A 22,720-nucleotide genomic window follows, 5' to 3' on the forward strand; every position below is an offset into this window, starting at 1 on the left:
GGGGCAGCGCTCATATGTACGTTCCAAGCGCTCATAGAAGAGATCCTTGGACGCCTCATCCTTCTCTTCCGTCGGGGCATGGGCGCAGATGAGCGAGATGTTGAAGAATCTAGCTTTGATGCGGATTGTGGCTAGACGTTCGTCCTCCGGGGTGAAAGCCAGTACTCGGCGACGGAGTCTCTCTCCTACAACGAATCCAACACCGAATTTGCGCTGCTTTACGTGGCAACTGTAGTGAACGTCGCAAGGCTTCACGCTTACTTTTCCTTGCCCCGTCCATCGCATTTCTTGGATGGCGGTGAAGTCAGCCTTGGTCTTCCCGAGGACATAAACCAGCCGGACAGACACACCTTCCCCATTAAGGGTCCGGATATTCCAGGTGCATATCCTTAAATCATAGCCCTTTATACGTTTGCCGTGGTCGTCATCAGAAAAGACCCCCTTTTCCGAGACAGTTTGTTCTTTTTTATTGGGCGGGGTTTTAACGTGGCGGGACCCAAACTCAGCGCACGCGAAGTTTGACGCCTTCTCACTTTAGCTCGCTCCCAAGCGAGGGTTCGGTTGCTACCCAGAGGATACGTGGATATAAATATCCGGACGTTGTGAGCTGCGATTTGAATTGTACGCGCAATAATCGCTTCTGGCCACTCCCAGGTGAATGGCAGTCAAAATTTTTCCACTTCTGCGCACGGAACCATCCTCCAGTCCATCAGGAGATTAAAATTTTGCTTTGAAATAACCGTACATTAAACTGGCGAATTTGTACCTTTTTTGATTTTTGTTTTGGCTCTGTTAACACCACCTTGTATAAATTCGCCTTGGTACAGCGTACATTGCACAAAAAGTCAATGCATCGAAAATAAATACATCGATATGTCGATGTATATCGGTTCAAAACATCGGTATTATTCGATACACCAAAAAGCCGACATCGATGTTTTCAATGCATCGATGTGTTTTTTGCATTCCTACAAGGCGAATTAATATAACGTGATAGCAGCAGTACAAAAACAAAAATTTACAAGTATTTTGTTTTTGCTTTTGCGGCGTGAACTGTCAAAATCTGTAAGAGTGTGTGTGGAAATGCAAACAAAATATTTCAATTTGACATAAGAAGCCACGAGGCGAAACGCATACACAAATTCAGCTGATCTAGTAACACCACCTTATATAAATTCGCCTTGCATTCCTACTTGCAGGTAGTGTTGTTCCGATACCGTCATGTACTTGGTGCCCGTACTCCAGAAGGGCAGCTTCGGCCGAGCGTTTTTGTAGTGTGCGTGCAATTGATGTCACTGTGTGCGTGCGAACAAGTCGTGCAGTCCCAGTATAAATCTTATGCATACGACATCGATTTTGGTGGCATGAACTTGCTGCTATGTATGCGTGCCAGTATAAATGCACTTTCATTTCTATTTAACACGTGTGGTTTCTCAGAGCGTATGCATACTCTAATCATACACTTGTACTATAGCTGCTTCAAACATTCAAAAACACCAGTATTAAGGCATACAAAAATACACATAGTTGGTGCTTGTAAAGAACTAATAATGCATTAATTGAACAGTAACAAAGCAATCTAACACGATATACATATATTTCCATATTGTTACGATTATCCTCGAACCCTTGAGGAATTTCCCAAATATTATACGGCTCGTATCGCTGGTTTGTTAAATAAATGCTCACGATGACCAAATCGTAGTACAATTAACTTTATTATACAACAAACAATTTACAATACTCGCTATTACCGTAAAAGGACTTTACAATACTCGTTAAAGCAATTACAACGCTTTAAAAAACTTGTTAACACATTTAAGCTTACAGCTTGCTTATTCGCAACTCACTGTACTTGTAGCGTGCTGACTTGTAACAAACTCACTCCGCTGTGTGGTGGCTCTTATATACCTGCGCTCGCACTCATAGAAATTCTAGAACGTTCTGAAGTTCATCGCTCATTCTCTTTCTCTCGCTGTTCGCAGTGTTCATCCAACTTGACTTTTCTCTTTGTGGAACATTCTACTTCATTCCTCGAACATTCTGCCTACTTCTCGTGGTTCGCTTCGCGTTGCCGTAGTATTCGCCACACTGCCCTCAACCTAAGTCTGATCGTCTCGATCAGACACACTTGCTGCTCCAAACGTTGCTAGTCTTTCATCTTGGTTCTCCCAGCTGTCTGGATTTGACGCAATGCGTCCTTCAGCCGTTGTCCTATATGGACCTTTCCAGTTACGATGTTGTTCGGAGGTTAAACTTTTCTTCGGGTGCGGCATGTGCAACAACACCAAATCGCCTTCCTGTATCTCCTCTCGGCTCGATGCGTTACTGGACATTGCTTCCAGCTTATCTCCGGTGGTGCACCATCTCACATGGTCGTGTTTCTGCCGGCCACTGGTGGGGAGCAGACCATGTCTCTACTCGTGGGCACCCTTTTTGCCAGATCTGTGCGGAATTCTCTGTCCATCACACCCAGGCTCCTGCCTTCGTGCTGCACTGCCTTTAGAACATCTTGCTAAATTCGGTTCCTCACGCTGAAACTTGCCCAGTGTTTCCGCATCTCGCTCTTTCGCCGGCGTCAACCTCATTGACCCGACATGTATAGCCTCATCCTTAACTTCCGGCTTAACTGCTCGCCTTTGCCGGCCACCTTTTCCGGGACGCTTCAAAGCTTCCAAAGCCGCTTCCATTTCCGGCCACCGGCGTATCACCATTGCAACGTGGTTTAGCGGCTTTCCTCCTGCCGGAAACACTGCCTGGCTTGCCATGACCACTTCCTTGTTGCGACCTCTTCTTCACTGAGACGGCGGAACCGTCACGCCTGTATCGATGAACCGCTTCCTTCTCCTGACGAAACCACTCCGTCTCCATCACTGCCAACCTCCTCCCAACTAACCGCTTCCGTTTCTGGTGGAATCTTCGACACTTCCGATAAGACTACCCGTCTGATGCAGTACTGGCTGTCGTAACCAACCCCAAGTGGCACTTTCCTGTCCCCATAGGTTAGGATCATTCCCTGGAGGTCAATCTTCATGCCTTGCCCACGTAGGAAATCTGCGCCGATGATGACTTCATCCACAATGTCTGCTACAATAAACTTCGTGTACGAGGCCAACCCGTTGATTATTAGCTCGCATAGTACTTCTCCTAACACTTGGGTTCGCTCACCAGTTGCAGTCTGCAGCTTTGCTCCAGGTAGTGGCTTCACATAAAAAGTAGCCACATCAGGTCAAATAATGGAATGTGACGCTCCAGTATCCAATGTTAGCACTCGCTGCTGCCCATTCACACATCCACCAAAAGTGAGGTTGCTCGCATTCCGGCCAATTTGTGAGACGGAGATTATGGGCCCTTCCACTTCGCACGCGGCCCTTCCTGCTGGCTCGTTTTAGTTTAACGACTGATTTCGTATCCTTCAGCTCTGCGTTTGCGTCCTTTGAGCCCACTGGAACTTGCGCTGCAATCGTGGGCGAAGTGGCCTAGCTTTCAACATTTAAAACATTTGCCACAGCCATTAATTTTCTCACCCAGCAGTTGGCTAATCTTCTTCAGCATTTCATTTGTGTCTACCGGTGTTTCCACTTCTACACGATATGCTTTGTAGGCTGGTCCACTTAGGAGCGCCGCCGTTTCACGCGTCTGAGCATACGATACGGTTTCAGCAAATGTTGGCTTTGGATTCGCGTACGTCTCTCACTTGGTATACATGTCCCGCATTCCGTCGATGAACCTCTGGATCTTTACCCTTTCGAGGTGTTCACCAGGTACGTTTCCAATAGCCAAATGAGCCAACCTATTGATCTCTGAGGCGAATTCTCGTAGAGTCTCGTTGGCCTTCCTTTAGAACATCTTGCTAAATTCGGTTCCTCACGCTGAAACTTGCCCAGTGTTTCCGCATCTCGCTCTTTCGCCGGCGTCAACCTCATTGACCCGACATGTATAGCCTCATCCTTAACTTCCGGCTTAACTGCTCGCCTTTGCCGGCCACCTTTTCCGGGACGCTTCAAAGCTTCCAAAGCCGCTTCCATTTCCGGCCACCGGCGTATCACCATTGCAACGTGGTTTAGCGGCTTTCCTCCTGCCGGAAACACTGCCTGGCTTGCCATGACCACTTCCTTGTTGCGACCTCTTCTTCACTGAGACGGCGGAACCGTCACGCCTGTATCGATGAACCGCTTCCTTCTCCTGACGAAACCACTCCGTCTCCATCACTGCCAACCTCCTCCCAACTAACCGCTTCCGTTTCTGGTGGAATCTTCGACACTTCCGATAAGACTACCCGTCTGATGCAGTACTGGCTGTCGTAACCAACCCCAAGTGGCACTTTCCTGTCCCCATAGGTTAGGATCATTCCCTGGAGGTCAATCTTCATGCCTTGCCCACGTAGGAAATCTGCGCCGATGATGACTTCATCCACAATGTCTGCTACAATAAACTTCGTGTACGAGGCCAACCCGTTGATTATTAGCTCGCATAGTACTTCTCCTAACACTTGGGTTCGCTCACCAGTTGCAGTCTGCAGCTTTGCTCCAGGTAGTGGCTTCACATAAAAAGTAGCCACATCAGGTCAAATAATGGAATGTGACGCTCCAGTATCCAATGTTAGCACTCGCTGCTGCCCATTCACACATCCACCAAAAGTGAGGTTGCTCGCATTCCGGCCAATTTGTGAGACGGAGATTATGGGCCCTTCCACTTCGCACGCGGCCCTTCCTGCTGGCTCGTTTTAGTTTAACGACTGATTTCGTATCCTTCAGCTCTGCGTTTGCGTCCTTTGAGCCCACTGGAACTTGCGCTGCAATCGTGGGCGAAGTGGCCTAGCTTTCAACATTTAAAACATTTGCCACAGCCATTAATTTTCTCACCCAGCAGTTGGCTAATCTTCTTCAGCATTTCATTTGTGTCTACCGGTGTTTCCACTTCTACACGATATGCTTTGTAGGCTGGTCCACTTAGGAGCGCCGCCGTTTCACGCGTCTGAGCATACGATACGGTTTCAGCAAATGTTGGCTTTGGATTCGCGTACGTCTCTCACTTGGTATACATGTCCCGCATTCCGTCGATGAACCTCTGGATCTTTACCCTTTCGAGGTGTTCACCAGGTACGTTTCCAATAGCCAAATGAGCCAACCTATTGATCTCTGAGGCGAATTCTCGTAGAGTCTCGTTGGCCTTTTGGCAGCGGCTCTCCAGATCCATTTGGTGAATCTGTCTCCTGTGTTCGCTACCGTAACGTCTCTCCACAGCACTCATCAACGCATCGTAACAGTCGGGAATAGTCTGCAAGCTTTTTGCAGCAGGTACTTTCAATCCAACGAATAGCGCAGCGGATTTATCGTCCATGCGCCAATGATTTGCTGCAGCAGTTTTTTCGAACTTGAGCTTAAAGACCTGGAAAGGAATCGTGCCGTCAAATGATGGAGTCTTTACCTTGGGCGCGCTTGTCGAAGTAGCTGGACGATTCAACTGCATATCTCGGAGACGACCATCCAATTCTTCTACCTTTGCTTCGACTTTCTCCTGTCTCTCTTCACGTTTGTCCTGTATTTGTGTAATTTTTTCCAGCTGTGATGATATGTGTGCCTCCTGTGCCTGTAGCTGAGTTTCTAACCGGGATGACACCTGCGCTGATACATCTGAAGATATACGTGTCCCCAACGCTTGCATCTGTGACGACAGCTGTGATGACATCTGTGACATGGCAGCCAATAACATGTTCATGTTCATAGCTGTTGGTGAACTAAGAGCCTTTTGCCGTTCTTCAACCTTCCCGGATGTCTGCTGCACATCCTTCGACGAACAAGCAGCCTCATCCTTCTGTTCGTCCTTTGCGGATGCATCGTCGGGTTTACCCTGGAAGTCGTATTTGTGCACGTCGATGCCTTCAGCTTCCATAGCCTCCCAAAACCGGGATAACAATTCCACTTTTCTTCCGGAGGTGGCCAAATTACGCTTTTCCAACTCCTGTTTCAGCTCCTCAATCTTTGGGTCCTGCATTTTTGGCATTTTCAAAAGTTTATCCTTCGGGATTTATTTAACAATCCCACTTTTGACACCAATTGTTACGATTAACCTCGAAACCGTGAGGGATTTCAGAAATGTCGTGCGGCTCGTATAGCTGGATTGTTAAATAAATGCTAACGATGACCAAATTGTAGTACAATTGACTTTATTGTACAACAAACAATTTACAATACTCGCTAATACCGTAAAAGCACTTTACAATACTCGTTAAAGCAATTACAACGCTTTACAAAACTTCTGAACACATTTAAAGTTATAGCTTGCTTATTCGCAACTCACTGTACTTGTAGCGTGCTGACTTGTAACAAACTCACTCCGCTGTGTGGTGGCTCTTATATACCTGCGCTCGCACTCATAAAAATTCTAGAACGTTCTGAAGTTAATCGCTCATTCTCTTTCTCTCGCTGTTCGCAATGTTCTCTTTGTGGAACATTCTACTTCATTCCTCGAACATTCGGCCTATTTCTCGTGGTTCGCTTCGCGTTGCCGCAGTATTCGCCACAATATGTAAATTCTATTTCTCTGATACATTTTAATATAGACAAGTACAAACAAAACGGTAGCATTTACATATGCAAATCCATATCATGTAAAAGCCATGTTAGTGCCGAAAACATTATCGCACAGCACATGCGCTAAAATTTTTGTACAAGACTGAAAATATTACAAACATTTTGTCATGATATATAGCGGTAAAATTTTTAGAAAATTGTACTTAAAAACACCATCAAAGTACGTTCGTATACTGTTTAGACGCGACTGCTAACACCAGGCGCCTAAATGCATGCTGTTTAAGCCGCCGCTTAAAGCGCAATCCTTGGCCGCAGCAGTTTGGCAGTTGACCTACGTCAACTCCGAAAATAATTACCGAGCGCGCACGGCCGCCTACCATCATCGTGCCAAATTATGCCAAAGTTAGTTCAGCTATTAACGTCGGACATCGCGCACGCGCCCCTTCTAAAGGATTGTGCAAATAAGTTTAAATAAGCCAACGCTAGGTTTATATATGTGTTCGATCAAAATAAAAAGAAATTTGCGCTAAGCTTTATAACTTTTGAAAAGCTTGTAAATAAAACTGAATATTGTAAACCTTTTAAAATTCAAACCCAAGTGTTTCCTTTAAACGGAAATCAGTGCGTGTGTACCAAGTAAGTGCGAAGGGACCAAGCGACCAAAATATTCATGGTCCTTCGCAGCCAACCGTGGCCCAGCTCCTAAAGAAAAAAAATTTAACTAAATCTAACAAATTAAATTCCACTCGCTCGTTCGTTTATACGACGCCAAAAACTATAAACTAAGTGGTGAAAGTGCACGTACATATACAAAAACAAAAAAGACAAAAATTATAAATTTTTGAAATTTAAATAAACAACAAACAATAGTGTTAAAAAAGTGCACGTACATTCGAAAACTTAAAGTGGACAAAAATAAATAAAAATTTAAAGAAAATTTGCCCTTATTTGCTCAAAAAAAAAAAAACTGTGAAAAAAAAATAAAAAATTGAAATAATCTCCTACGCCTTTTTGAACTAAACAAATCGGCTTAATTTTCATATGTACATACATATAAACAAAACGAAATAAAACAAAACCCTCCAAAACTTAATATTTTTTGAAAAAAAACAGACAGTGTTGAAAAGAGTGCACATATTGTATGCTTATTGTCTACATACATACATATCGCAAAAAAAAAAAAACCGTCCAGCATCAGCAGCTATCAATAGCACCAGAAGCCATCAACATCATCAGCAGCCGTCATAAACATAAGCGGTAACAACAACACCAGCACAAGAAGACCCCGGCGCAAAAAGGACTTACATACATTCATCGCTACATAAATCAAGGAAAGTAGTAAGTCGGCAAATTTTTAATTTCCTTAAAAATTGAAATAAATATAACTTTCATATTCTTAAAAGTTATATTATTTCTAATAAACTGCCAACGGGCATACATACGTATATACATACATATATATATATATATATTCATAAAAGGCGTATTTATTCTCGCCAAAAACGGTTTCACTAAAATTGCGGATATTTTCTTGCCGCCCAAAAATCTCACATCGGCAATTTGCCGCTATTGAATTTTGGTAGAAACATTCCGTTTTCCGGAAAGCGGTATATCTCCACTTACCGCCAATCTTATATATATATATATATATATGTACATATATACAAATTCTGATATATACCCCAAAATAAATTCCGTTGCAGTTTATATGCCTACTGTGTCCCACTGTGCAAGAACAAAATATTAGCACATTAAAATCACATACTTTCCTCTGCTTACCAATTTTTGCCGTTGGTCGCATAGTTCGTTGAACTTGGCTAAACAAATTGCCGAAAAACATAAGTGCACTATTTCCCATATATCATATGTACATACGTTAGCACATAGAAACATTTTTACCAGTTGCATTTTCTGCAACTATTCGTATAATAGCTAAGAGAGTCGCTGCTATTTATCGAACAATACAGTCCACACGTACCAAGCGCACTCTAGCTTATTTTAATTTATTTCAATCTTGCTTTTCTCTGCTGCACTCACCAAGCTAAGAGAACGTAAATCAAAGCCCGCTCTCTCAGCGGTGAGCGGCTCTTTACGTATTATTATATCCACTTGTGCATTCCCGCACACATACATACATACGCACTATAATCAAAACAAATTCTCTGTTGTTTTCGTTTCTTAACTCACCACTGCTGTGACAAAGCATAGCTTAGCCATATACTCGGCTTCATACGTAAATATTTGTACATACATACGTACGTACATTTTTACATTCTACATATTCTGCACTTTTGTACATACGTGCTAACAAAGAATATTGTCACACGAATATTATCCATAACGCGATAAGAAGTGAGTTCAAGATATCAGATACATGCAACCCAGTAGGGAAAGCTCCCGAATTGCATTGGTCTAGATAGTGATAAATAACCATTACTTTTTCAGTATTTACATAATTAGTTATATCACATTAAATATTTATACATACGTATATTTCACCACGTATATAAAAGTGAAAAGTGTTTGTGATTTTTTTTTCTCGTACTGAAATTTTTCAAATCCAAATTCCGCGGATTTAATTGGGACGCTCCGTTTTCCACGTAATAAAAAGTGCTGAACCAAAAATTAAAGCAAATATAATTTCACGTAATTTGCAAGAAACAAAAAACACAAACACCGCCACAAAATCTTAAAATTCTTTTCCTGATTTTCTGTGGCACAAAGTGCAATTTTTACTCGTTTGACATATATTTTTCTAATTTTTGCGAACGTTATCTGGGTGGTACTCAGTAAAATTTGATAAATTTTTCTCTCAATTTTTATACGTGTGACCTTCCACAGCATTAAAAATGCCACTTGGACACAGTCCACCAAAAATGTCTGAAATCGAGACAAGGTCAAAAACTGCTTCGCAAGAAGCCACCGGTGGTAAGAGGGAACCCTCACCGCGCCCGAAACCTAAAACTTTTGACCCATCCGCTCAAAAGTTTATAGCGGAAAGTGACAGTATCATGAGATACTGTGCAAGATTCAGTGATGCACCGATCCAAGACCACACTGAATCATATCTTATGATAAAAGACAAATCACTAGATGATTGTTGGGCACGGCTTCAGTCCGCCTATGATTTGGTTTTTTCAAAGCCAGATGACAGCCTACCCGAAAACTTTAAGAGTTCGGTAGAAGGCAAGTACTTCACTTGCCTTGAATTATATGAGGTGACCAAAGCTAAAATTGCCGATCAACTGTCGTTGATTAAAGCAATCGCCGCACCGAGTCCACCACCCCGCGTGGAACACACCTCGGCAGAGGCAAACGTTTTTCTTCAAGTCCCACCTTGTGACACGGAGACATTTTACGGTGGTTACGAAGAATGGCCCGCTTTTCGTGACATGTTCACAGCGGTGTACATCAACCACCCGAAGCTCTCCCGTGCTCAAAAACTGTATCACCTCCGGTACAAAACTCAAGGAAAAGCCGGTTCCATCGTCAAGCAATACCCGCTCAGCGATGATAACTTCGAGCTGGCCTGGGAAGCTTTACGGTCACGATACGAAAACAAACGTATCTTGGTTGACAACCAAATTAAAATTTTGATGACTTTGCCGACTATTCAATCCGAGAATAGCGAGCAACTTCAAAGGCTGCAAACATCAATTAACAACTGTCTGTCAGTTCTTAATTCCCAAGACGTCCAGACAGACAGTTGGGATCCCATATTGGTGTACATTTGCTCATCCAAATTGCCCGAAACCACACTGTCACTTTGGGAACAATCTCTCTCTTCTCGAAGAGATTTACCCTCATGGTCACAAATGGACGATTTTCTTACTTCAAGATACGAAGTAGTCGAAAGACTTAACCGGCTTCATCCAAGCCAAAATAAACAAAAACCAGTCGCTCATCAAAATGCTGCGCAAAACAGGTCCTTTAACAGGACTCAAACCTTTGTGGCAGAACCTAAGAGGGAACCAACTTGCTCTTACTGCAAGTCCCCTCATCCCATTAGAGTCTGCCCACAATTTAAGCGAATTTCGGTACCGAACCGAGTACAATTCGCAAACCAAACCAAGCTGTGCAAAAACTGCCTTGGTAATACCCATAGCACTAATGAGTGTCCGAGCAAGTGGTCATGTACACATTGCCAACAACGGCATCACTCCCTGCTGCACATGAATCCCAAACCACAATCTCGACACTCCAGTGCGCGAGCGAATGAAACCGCCGCACAACACACTACTGCCCAGTCGACACCTCCCGCTCGACAAGCGCAGTCAAGCTCCGATTCCAGCGAGCAACCGTGCTGTTCCAAACAAGCACAAATACAATCATTGCACACCGACAATGATAGCAAAATTCTCCTTCCAACTGCCATAGTCGCAGTTGAACACGAGGGTGAATTGTTTCAACTTAGAGCCCTGATTGATCAAGGCTCACAAAGAACTTTCATTTCCTCGAAAGTTCAAAAACGGTTGAAACTACCATTCGAACATTCCAAGTTCGAAATTTCCGGCATGGGTGGACATGTAGTACAAAGCTCCTCAAAGCTTTGTCCACTCACATTGGTAGCACCAAAAACCATGCAACGGATAAACACACAGGCTATCGTGTTACCTCAGCTCACGAGGCACATGCCTACATTCACCATTAGCCGTGAAAACTGGCAGCAATTCAAGATCCTTGAACTTGCTGACCCAAGCTGTCACATACCAGCTCAAACTGACATGGTAATCGGCAGCGATATACTTCCACAAATCCTGCTGGAAGGTATACAAAATATTTGCGACACTATACTTGCGCAAAAAACAATATTTGGCTGGATTCTCAGTGGTCCAATAACCGAAAATGTGGTGTCATTCTCGACACAAGTAGAAGAGTGCTCGAATGCAACTCTCAGCTCTCAGCTTCGAAAGTTTTGGGAAGAGGAGGAGATTCCACAACCTCCACAAATTTCCCCTGAAGATCAGGCTTGTGAGCATATATATGCAACAACAACGACTCGTGCCCCAAACGGTCGATACATTGTGCGACTTCCATTCAAGGAAGAATTTCCAAAAAAGCTGTCTCTGGGCCACTCTCGGTCTGCTGCACTTCAGCAGTTTTTCAGTATGGAGCGATCGCTTCAGAAAAAAGGAGACTTAGGCACAATGTACAACAATGTGTTGCAAGAATATCTCGACCTCGGTCATATGGAGCACACGAAGCCATGTGAGATAGTAGCTAATGGCAAATACTTCTCATTCTACTTGCCACACCATGCGGTCGTCAAACCAGATAAGGTAACCACCAAAGTTCGCGTGGTATTCAACGCCTCAAAAACATCTGGTTCAGGAAAATCCCTGAATGACGTGTTGCACACTGGTCCCACACTCCAGCCAGATCTCATGCTGCTCATTCTGCAGTGGCGAATGCACAGATTCGTGTTCAATGGCGACATTGAAAAAATGTATCGTCAAATACTCATCCATGAGGACGATAAAGATTTTCAGCGAATCTTATTTCGCACATCGGCTGACTCTCCTGTCACCGATTATAATCTTAAAACCGTAACGTTCGGGGTTAATTGTGCACCATACCTCGCTATCCGTACCCTGCATCAATTAGCAGATGATACGATAGCGACATTTCCCTTGGCTGCCACAATACTTAAAACCGAAACGTATGTGGATGACATCCTATCCGGAAGTCATGATATTGACAACGCCACTGAATCACTTTTTCAAGTGATCAAAGCGCTTAAGTCAGCTGGTTTCATACTCAAGAAACTAACGGCCAATCATCCGGCCATTTTAGAAAAATTTCCAAAAGAGGATCTTCTCGACTCCAACTTTTTGAAATTTGAGAGCGCTTCCACAACCAAAACTCTTGGTATACAATGGAACGCACTCACAGATAAATTTTCATACACCATTCTGCCTGCATCGACATCGAATGCCGTCACAAAGCGACAAATTTTATCTTCTGTCGCAAAACTTTTTGACCCGGCAGGATGGCTATCGCCAGTGATGATTCAAGCTAAGATTCTTCTTCAAGAACTTTGGCTAGATGGCGTTGATTGGGACGAATGTGCCAAACCTATATCTTTAGCAAAATGGCAACAGTTCGCAGAAAATCTGCCAGCTATCTGCCACATCGAAATCCCTCGATGGGTTAATTTCACTCCGGGGCAAGATACCCAAATCCACGGGTTTTGCGATGCCTCGGAAAAAGCATATTGCGCTGCGATTTACATCCGCGCAGATGCTAGCAACCAAAGATATTCCACTCTCTTGGTTGCAAAAAGCAAAGTCGCACCATTGAAGACGGTAAGCTTGCCACGCCTGGAGCTGTGTGGTGCAGTCTTACTCGCAAAACTGGTCGCAACTGTTCGAAAACAGCTCAAATTGGAATCGTGCAACATATTCTTATGGTCAGATTCAGAGATTGTGCTAGCTTGGCTTGAAAAGCCACCATGTACATGGAAGACGTATGTATCCAATCGTACCTCTCAAATCCGGGAATATCTTCCAACCGGTGCATGGCGCCATGTTTCCAGCCAAGATAATCCAGCCGACCTCGGCACCCGTGGGTGCAAACCGCAGGATTTGGCGAATTCCCCACTCTGGTGGCACGGACCAACATGGCTCTCTTGCCACATGGATGCATGGCCAAGGTCAAAGGCATGCAGTGCATCTCCACCAGAAAAGCGCAAGGTGGAGGCATATCACGCGCTCGAAGAAGAGGTCGATTTTCTTGATCGCTTTTCTTCTTTCTCTCGAGCACTCCGCGTGACTGCGTACATGTTCCGCTTCGTGAGCAATGCCCGCAACAAATCAAAGGGGGTAGCCACAATCACCTATCCACATCTGACACATAACGAATTTCAATATGCAAAAATTCATCTTATCAACGCAGCGCAATCACGCCATTTTCCGAGCGAAAAAAGCGCTTTGCAAGATAAAAAGCCACTTAACAAAAAAAGTCCTCTTATTGTTCTCAATCCTTCGTTGGACAAAGACGGACTTTTACGGGTTAATGGCCGATTAGCACATTCCACATTAAGCTATAATGAAAGGCACCCAATAATTCTCCCTACCGAATCGAGGTTCTGCCAGCTATATTTGGAGTTTTTACACTCGCTGCTTCTTCACGCAGAAACACGATTAATGCTCCAAATGGTAAGGCAAGAGTACTACGTACCAAAGCTGAAACCTCTAATTAAAAAATTCATCTTTCAATGCAAAGTGTGCACGCTTTACAAGCAACAAACACGCACCCAAATAATGGCCGCTCTACCCCCTGAGCGCTGCAGTTTCTCACTCCCATTTTCCACAACGGGAGTAGATTTTGCTGGGCCATTCCAAATTAAAGCATCGGTGCTAAGATCTACAACCCTTATCAAGGGATACGTTGCAGTTTTTGTCTGTTTTTCCACAAAGGCAGTGCATCTCGAGCTATGCTCGGATCTTACAACCGAGGCTTTTCGAGCAGCATTCGCCCGCTTCGTTGGCAGACGAGGTTTTCCCTCAAAAATGATGAGCGACAATGGAAAAACGTTCATTGGCGCCCAGCGCGCAACAGAACGCGACTTCGTTAAATTCCTTAACGAATGTTCCGCAGACATTGTCAAAAAATATGCCCCTCAAGGCATCAACTGGCAATATATACCACCCAGCGCCCCCCACATGGGCGGCTTGTGGGAATCTGCAGTGAAAAGCTTTAAAATCCATTTAAAGAAAACCGCTGCAACCCACAAGTTCACTTTCGAAGAATTCACGACGCTTCTGGTGCGAATTGAAGCAGTCCTCAACTCGAGGCCTCTATCCGCACTTTCTCAAGACCCAGCTGATATGACAGCACTTACTCCGGGTCACTTCCTTCGAGGTGCACCGCTATTGGCCATTCCCGAGCCTAATGCGGAAGACCTCTCTCTACTAAACCGGTGGGAGAAAGTCAAAGCACTTCACCACCAATTTAGTCGCCGCTGGAAAGAAGATTACCTCAAAGATCTTCAGAAGAGATACAAGTGGAAAACCCCACAACGCGATCCTCAGCCAGGCGACATCGTCGTGATCAAAGAAGATTCACTCCCCCCCACCGAGTGGCGATTGGGACGAATCGAAAACGTTCGCCATGGCCCTGATAACCACATACGTGTTGTGGAAGTCCGTACACAAAATGGAGTTATCACGCGGCCACTTGTCAAACTGTGCTTCCTTCCAAAAGCACAATAAATAATTCTATACATCTTTTCCTTTTGTATATTAAGGGTCTTAACTTCCCGTTTAAATATTGTACCCAAGTACTCCTCGTTTCTCTGCCTTTGCTTCTACTTCCAGATTGAAGACACCATGGCATCGCGGAAGGCATGCCCCCTGGCTCCAACGGCAGAGACGGAGAACTGCCTCCAATGTCGGCTCTGCCACAAGTACCACGCGCTCAGGACGTGCCCGGCCTTTAAGGCCATGAAGCCACCGCAGCGATTGGCAGTATCCCGGGCGCAAGGGTATTGTGTCAACTGCCTTGCGCTCACCCACACAACCGGCGAGTGCGATTCTCCAGGCAGCTGCAAGGTTTGCGGCTTAGCGCACCATACGCTGCTGCATGTGGCAGCTAACAGGCCCGCGCGCACTGGCCAACGGAAGCAGAAGGCCAACCGGCCCGCAGCGGCCACAAAGGCCCCAACGAGCGTAAAGCGGCGCGCACCGCCGAAGAGGAAGGCGCAGAAGAATACGCACAACCGCGGAAGGCAGGCGCCGCAACCACCGCGCAAAAAGACCGCCCAAAGGACGATCGCTCGCACCCCCCAAGGCCTGCAAACGGCCAGCTACCAGGGCCGCACCACTAACCGCGCCCTGGGCAACGCGATCCGCGCGCTGAAAGAACTGCAGGAGACCCTAAGCAGCGCATTCCTGCAGGGCGGGGAGGATGTTTAAGCCGCCGCTTAAAGCGCAATCCGACGGCCGTGCGCGCAATCCTTGGCCGCAGCAGTTTGGCAGTTGACCTACGTCAACTCCGAAAATAATTACCGAGCGCGCACGGCCGCCTACCATCATCGTGCCAAATTATGCCAAAGTTAGTTCAGCTACTCAAGTCGGACAACGCGCACGCGCCCTTTCTACAGTTCATATCGTGCAAATCTTTTATCTTGTCAAATAAGCAAACTCTTGTGTATATACATATACATATATACCTCTAAACTCAACCTTTATATCGTGTGAAAGCCTAATAATAAATTGCGCCGAATTGTACGGCTTATAAATAAACTGCGGATACTTTTGTAAACATTCAAAATCGAACCCAAAGTTTTTCCTTCCAACGGAAAGTGTGTATGTGATCAAGGTGAGTGCGAAGGGACCAAGCGATCAATTATTCACATGCTATGTACTGCTGCATGTCCAAAAATTTCCTTCATTAAATTATTGAATTTTATGTACATGCACTTCTCAACTGCCATGTAATAAAACTTATAATTTGGTAGCAGTTCAATTATGCTCGGCCTAGTCTGATGCATCCTCCGGACACTGCTTCCGGAGCATTTTGCGGACTCTACATGGCTTACAACCGTGCAGACGTGGTAAACGAACTTTACTATTGGCCACAGTACCTCCCACCATTTTTGAACCAATAAATATTTTTTTTTATAAATACATACATGCAAACATACTGGTCTGCCCTCTCAATGAGTTATTCACATATAATTCGCCATAATTTGACTTTATTTCTGGAAATTCATGGCCGCTCATGAATTGTTCACACTTTTTCACTGATACAGCATGCATACTTCATGAATGCATACAACCGATTTCTACTGGGGTTGAATGAAGCTTTTGCTGTCTTCCTAAGCAGAGCGTGTATGTATATGCGAATACGCCGCGCAGTCGCCCGCCGGACAACCGCTGCCCAGCTATGCCGTACTCTTTAAAAATATCGATGAAAAGTATCGATGCTACAAATGTATCGTAGAGAAGTACTCGATACTTACTCGTATCGAACTCATTTTAAGATTCTGTAAACTAATATAAAACCAAGGCTATGAACATGGTTTTGTAAAATTATCAAAAGAGTAGCCGCAAGCTTTTCCGAGTGTTTCGGCCAGACCCTACCAAAAGAGGTGCCGCAAATCTTGCAAAACCTGAAAGTTTGGCTATTCTCATTACCAAATGTCGATTTCGCATTTTCATTTGACACTTTTTCATTTACAATTGATTACTCTTTTTTCAATTAAAAATTTCAAATAACGCTTTCTCATTTGCAAGTGAACATTCTCCTTTGTAAGTGACTATTCTCATTTACAAATGACCATCCCTCATTTCGTTTTGACTATGTCCCCTTTCAGACACGTCAAGTCTTGCTTTCAAGTCTGCTCGTTCGCAGGCGAAGGTGGTGATAAGAGAGGGGAAGAGTACAGATACCTCCCAAGAATGATAGAATACAAGATTGCGCCGATCAGAGAGGATTTTTGAGAATAACTTTTGTGTGACGTCACACTGGTGCAATTGCGAGAGAGAAATGCCAAAACGTGATCAAGAATGGAAGAAGAAGAAAAAATTTTGCAAGGAAAAACGTAAACAAGTTGCACCAGTGTGACGTCATGCAAACAACGATTCTGTCAAATTCGTTAAGAGAGGAATAGCGGTCCGAGATCGGCGCAACCTTTGTATTCTCTCAATCGTGGATACCTCCGTACCGTCAATTCGTTTCAAGTTTTCTTGCCTCTTTTGATATTTTCGTTGCTTCCCATTTAAAGAACCAAGGACTTGAATTCAATTAAAGTTTACGCGTGTGGAAGCAAAGAGAAAACACAAAAGAGAATGCGAAAAAAATTGCTTTCAAGACTTGACGTGTCTGAAAGGGGACTATTCTTCATGGTGAAATAAATATAAGGTTATGTCACTTACATAACCTTACTTTTCTGCATGCCAATTGCGGTCCTGCATTTGAGGGTAGTAGAAAACGGATACTATACTGGATACTATTTCCAATACTGATTTCGAATATATACTTATTAAAAGTTCTCGCTATCAGTGGATTTCCCTATAAGAAATACTTTTGTTTAACTGTTTAAATTCAATGAATAGGGTTACAAACATTTGGGGTATTCACAACGGCGTCGTAAGTGTCGTATTGTTAAAGTTTACGACATATAACAATACGACACCTACGACACCGCTGTGAATCCCTCAATTAAAAATGGTGTATTTATATCACTTTAAGGATTGACATTTTTTGATGCGGTAAGCATTTCTTGCATTTAATTTGGACCGCAACAAATTTACACCCCATTAAATTTTATAAAAATGGTTTCTAAGAACAATAACTTCTTCGCAAACGCAGAACTAAGCTTTATTAAAACGCCTTTCGACAATTCATCAACCCAACTGAACGTATTGTCCGTGGACTCCACACCAGTTAAATGAAGCTTGCGGATANTTGTGAATCCCTCAATTAAAAATGGTGTATTTATATCACTTTAAGGATTGACATTTTTTGATGCGGTAAGCATTTCTTGCATATAATTTGGACCGCAACAAATTTCCACCCCATTAAATTTTATAAAAATGGTTTCTAAGAACAATAACTTCTTCGCAAACGCAGAACTAAGCTTTATTAAACCGCCTTTCGACAATTCATCAACCCAAGTGAACGTATTGTCCGTGGACTCCACACCAGTTAAATGAAGCTTGCGGTTAATATAGCCAGCTATATACTCGACCGCGTCCTCGTAGAACTGGTCTATGTCGCTCTCTATGCTAAAATCCTCTGCAGAGACGATGGAGGCGTCAGATTCAATGAGATATTCCGAGATGTAGTCACAATGAGGAATGAAAATTAACGAGCCGTACGTAAAATTTAAAAAATAAGAGCTACATTCCGCCCTTCATTTATACATATTAAAACAAGTAAAATNACACCAGTTAAATGAAGCTTGCGGTTAATATAGCCAGCTATATACTCGACCGCGTCCTCGTAGAACTGGTCTATGTCGCTCTCTATGCTAAAATCCTCTGCAGAGACGATGGAGGCGTCAGATTCAATGAGATATTCCGAGATGTAGTCACAATGAGGAATGAAAATTAACGAGCCGTACGTAAAATTTAAAAAATAAGAGCTACATTCCGCCCTTCATTTATACATATTAAAACAAGTAAAATAAATAGTTCTCTTTATTTAATTATTTTTAACTTCTAATAAAAGTAACATATTATCCATTAAAACATATTACTATTAAAACATATTATTATTTCACCGTGACAAGTAACGTTTTCACATTTACAACTGAAAATAGTGTAGTACGGGAAAGCAGCAATTGACAGTTTCATTCACCAACAACGCGCTGTTTGGNTAAATAGTTCTCTTTATTTAATTATTTTTAACTTCTAATAAAAGTAACATATTATCCATTAAAACATATTATTATTAAAACATATTATTATTTCACCGTGACAAGTAACGTTTTCACATTTACAACTGAAAATAGTGTAGTACGGGAAAGCAGCAATTGACAGTTTCATTCACCAACAACGCGCTGTTTGGCGAAATCTAAAGCAGTGTTTGCATTATTCAACTTTGCGTTCAACTCAACGCAGGGTTGCACGAAAAAAGTTAAATGGCTAAATGTTGGCTGGCGACCAACTTTGTTGAAAGCGATTAGTTGAAAGGCCATTCAACCAAAAGTTGAATGCAAAGTTGAACAATGCAAACACCTTTTTATGGCGAATATTTTGATATTTTTTCATATTTTGATATTTTTAGCCATTCAATTTTTTTTCGTGCAACCCTGCGCTGAGTTGAACGCAAATGTTGAACGCAAAGTTGAACAATGCAAAAACACTTTTATTCTCCAACTCGTCAGTGATACCGCAATGTTACTTCATTTCATTCATACAAGTCGAGGTTTGAATGTATTGTCCCCTACTGGTGACACAAATTCCAAAATAAAACACTTATTTGCCGGCTTTGCTTTTAATTAATTGATTTTAGTGATATTCAATGAATAGTCGAGCAAGATTTTCGACCTGTCTCACCTCCAGTAAAGCTTCAACTGCCGCTCTTTTTGAAGTCATTCTTCTTCTTTTTAATGCCATTTTACAGTGGAATGGTTGAACTAAAAGGTACAGAGTACTTAAAATAAAACATAACTCGGAGTCTACACCTGACAGCTCGGCCTTTCCTGGCCAGAATCGTTTTCGACTTCGAAATCATCTAGGTCAGGGCAACAACGGCATGATGGCTTAAGTTTGTCTGAGGAGAATGTGGAACTTTATCTTTTNACATTCAATTTTTTTTCGTGCAACCCTGCGCTGAGTTGAACGCAAAGTTGAACAATGCNCATTCATACAAGTCGAGGTTTGAATGTATTGTCCCCTACTGGTGACACAAATTCCAAAATAAAACACTTATTTGCCGGTTTTGCTTTTAATTAATTGATTTTAGTGATATTCAATGAATAGTCGAGCAAGATTTTCGACCTGTCTCACTTCCAGTAAAGCTTCAACTGCCGCTATTTTTGAACTCATTCTTCTTCTTTTTAATGCCATTTTACAGTGGAATGGTTGAACTAAAAGGTACAGAGTACTTAAAATAAAACATAACTCGGAGTCTACACCTGACAGCTCGGCCTTTCCTGGCCAGAATCGTTTTCGACTTCGAAATCATCTAGGTCAGGGCAACAACGGCATGATGGCTTAAGTTTGTCTGAGGAGAATGTGGAACTTTATCTTTTAGATGTGATCTGCATACCAGGGATGTCTTCTATTTGATATCTGTCCTTCCCTAATACTTTGGTAAAAGCGTAAGGACCTCGGTATTTTGGCTCAAGCTTTCGAGATTCGCCAGTAGATGTCGGCTCATTCTCGATAACAACGAGGTCACCTTCTTTATAGATTGTTGGGCTACTGTGACGTTTATCAAATCGCTGCTTCCCTTTTTCTCTTTCGGCGGCTATATTTTTGACTGCTTCTTCACGTTTTCGGCAATGGTGACTGAATTCTCTGGATCGTTTTCACCAGTATGTAGAGCAGCTAAAAGTCGATTTTTAGTGACGTCACGGAGCTTAAAATCGAATACAAGCTCATTGGGAGAAAATCCCGATGTTGAATTTTTCTGGGAGTTGATGGCCCATTGCAGATCTCTTAGTGTAAGATCCAATCTTTAGGATTTTCACGAGGGGTCCGGACTGCTGTCTTGATATGTTGTATACTTTGTTTGTCGCAGTATTCTTCGAACTGTTTCGATGTAAACGGGGTACCTCTGTCACTGACAATTGTTGTTAGCAGGCCGATATAGCTTGACATCTCATTTAAAACATTAAGTACTGGAGTGGTTTTAGTGTTACGTACGGCTTTTGCTGTTAAGAATTTGGAGAACGCATCGGAAATAGCTAAAACATAGCAATTTCCTCTCTTGCTTTTTATAAATGGTCTAAGATGGTCAATATGAATCAGCTTGAAGGGCACTGACTCAACGCTATCCTAATGAAGACGACCTTCGGTTTTGCCTCCATGGGCCTTATAGTAGCAACATTCAATGCATGCTGCTATGCAGTCTTTTATATATTTACGTATGCTCGGGAACCAGAAATTTCGTTGTACGCGCTAGAGTTGTCAAATTATCGATGGCACTATCGATAGTATCGATAGTTTCAATTTGTTTAGACTATCAATACTCATTGATAGTTTCTTCTGATACTATCAAAAATATCGATAGTTTAGTAGGACTATCGATCTATTGTATTTAATACTTGAATTTTTTAATTTGAATTAAAAATTTTGTTTTTTAGTGTGATGCCGACGTCATAATCAAATATGCACGCATTTAGGCCAAAATACATACATATGTTAATCGTAAATCCTGTTTTGTTTGTATAACTTGTGTTTGTTTTTGAACTTTCTAAAAAGAGAAGTATTTTGGCTAAGCAGTTACTTTGAATGATTATAACTTTTATAAGAAAATATTTATTTCACTATGATCGTGTAAAACCAAAGCAACCTAACTGATTTAGCGCTATCGATAGTGCTATCGATAGTTTTGTTTTTTTCGAGACTATCGTGAATATTGATAGTTTTTCGGAAAACTATCAAAACTATCGATGGTGTGACTATCGATAGTCTGACACCTCTAGTACGCGCTCAATTGATTTCTCGATTGCAAAGTGTCCCGCATCATCATGACAAAGTTGAACGACTCTCCATCCAACGGCTTTGGGAACGACAAACAATGGCTCCCCTTCCCCATTCGTTCGGCGATATAGACGATAATTTTTCAATTGATAAACGGTCTTGATCTGTTTTTCTTTCGGAGACTTTTTCTCGTCCTTCAGCACGGCAATTATTTCGCGTAAAGACTCATCCTGCAGTTACAACGTAAATAACCAATCCTCGGTTTTCGCTGTTACATGCATTACATGCCCTGCAGGTTTGACGATGTGCGCTGGTTCATTCGGTGAACGGCTCAGTGCGTCGATGTGGGCTTTCCTGACGATGTATTGCTTCAAAATCAAATTCTAGTAATTTTAACCACCACCTTGCTATTTCAGCTCTTTATTCGCTTTAACGTGGGCAATTGCAGAACAGTCTGTTATTAAACGAAAATGTTTACCAAGGAGATAGATTCTAAAACGCTCTAGAGTTTCGACGGCTGCCAGAGTCTCGAGCTCATAGCTGTGATAGTTTTTTTCGGTATCTGTACAATGACNAAGACGGCTTTCCTGACGATGTATTGCTTCAAAATCAAATTCTAGTAATTTTAACCACCACCTTGCTATTTCAGCTCTTTATTCGCTTTAACGTGGGCAATTGCAGAACAGTCTGTTATTAAACGAAAATGTTTACCAAGGAGATAGATTCTAAAACGCTCTAGAGTTTTGACGGCTGCCAGAGTCTCGAGCTCATAGCTGTGATAGTTTTTTTCGGTATCTGTACAATGACGACTATAATAAAATATTGCTTGCCAAGTTTCGCCGTTCGTAGACTGCAGCAATACCAACGCTGCTTGCATCAGTATGCACTTCGTGTTCTGCGAAACGATCGTATAACGCAAGAACGGGGCTGTTACAGAGAATATCTTTAAGCTGTTCAAACGATTGCTGTTGCTCGGTACCCCAAGTGAGATTTGTTTCTTGTTTTGGTAGCAGAGTGGTTATTGGTTTACTGATGAGTGATAATCCTGAACAAATTTTCGGAAGAACCCAGTCAATCCCAGAA

The 22,720-nt window shown here is 42.8% G+C and overlaps 2 protein-coding genes across 4 annotated transcripts in view; both read left to right on the top strand.

Annotated features, from left to right (window-relative positions):
- The window catches only part of LOC108368305 (uncharacterized), a 20,046-nt gene extending 4,174 nt beyond the window's left edge, over window positions 1–15,872 (top strand). The window contains exons 2-3 of one of the 3 annotated variants that reach the window (XM_017623146.1): window positions 7,650–7,874; window positions 14,855–15,872. In XM_017623146.1, the coding sequence (XP_017478635.1) occupies window positions 14,867–15,451 (585 nt within the window). In that variant the 5' untranslated portion in view covers window positions 7,650–7,874; window positions 14,855–14,866 and the 3' untranslated portion in view covers window positions 15,452–15,872. Of the gene's footprint in view, window positions 1–7,540; window positions 7,875–7,964; window positions 8,889–14,854 lie in introns of those variants that run through there. The other 2 variants (XM_017623144.1, XM_017623145.1) reach the window with 2 other exon arrangements.
- LOC108368306 (uncharacterized) lies at window positions 9,386–13,682 on the top strand. Its single transcript, XM_017623148.1, has 2 exons — window positions 9,386–13,546; window positions 13,671–13,682. The coding sequence occupies exons 1-2, from the start codon at window positions 9,386–9,388 to the stop codon at window positions 13,680–13,682; spliced, it is 4,173 nt and encodes a 1,390-aa protein (XP_017478637.1).
- Window positions 15,873–22,720: the final 6,848 nt, after the last annotated feature.

Source organism: Rhagoletis zephyria, unplaced genomic scaffold (genome assembly GCF_001687245.7).
Source record: "Rhagoletis zephyria isolate East Lansing unplaced genomic scaffold, Rhagoletis_zephyria_1.1 Rzeph_scaffold_03060, whole genome shotgun sequence".
NCBI lineage: Eukaryota > Metazoa > Arthropoda > Insecta > Diptera > Tephritidae > Rhagoletis > Rhagoletis zephyria.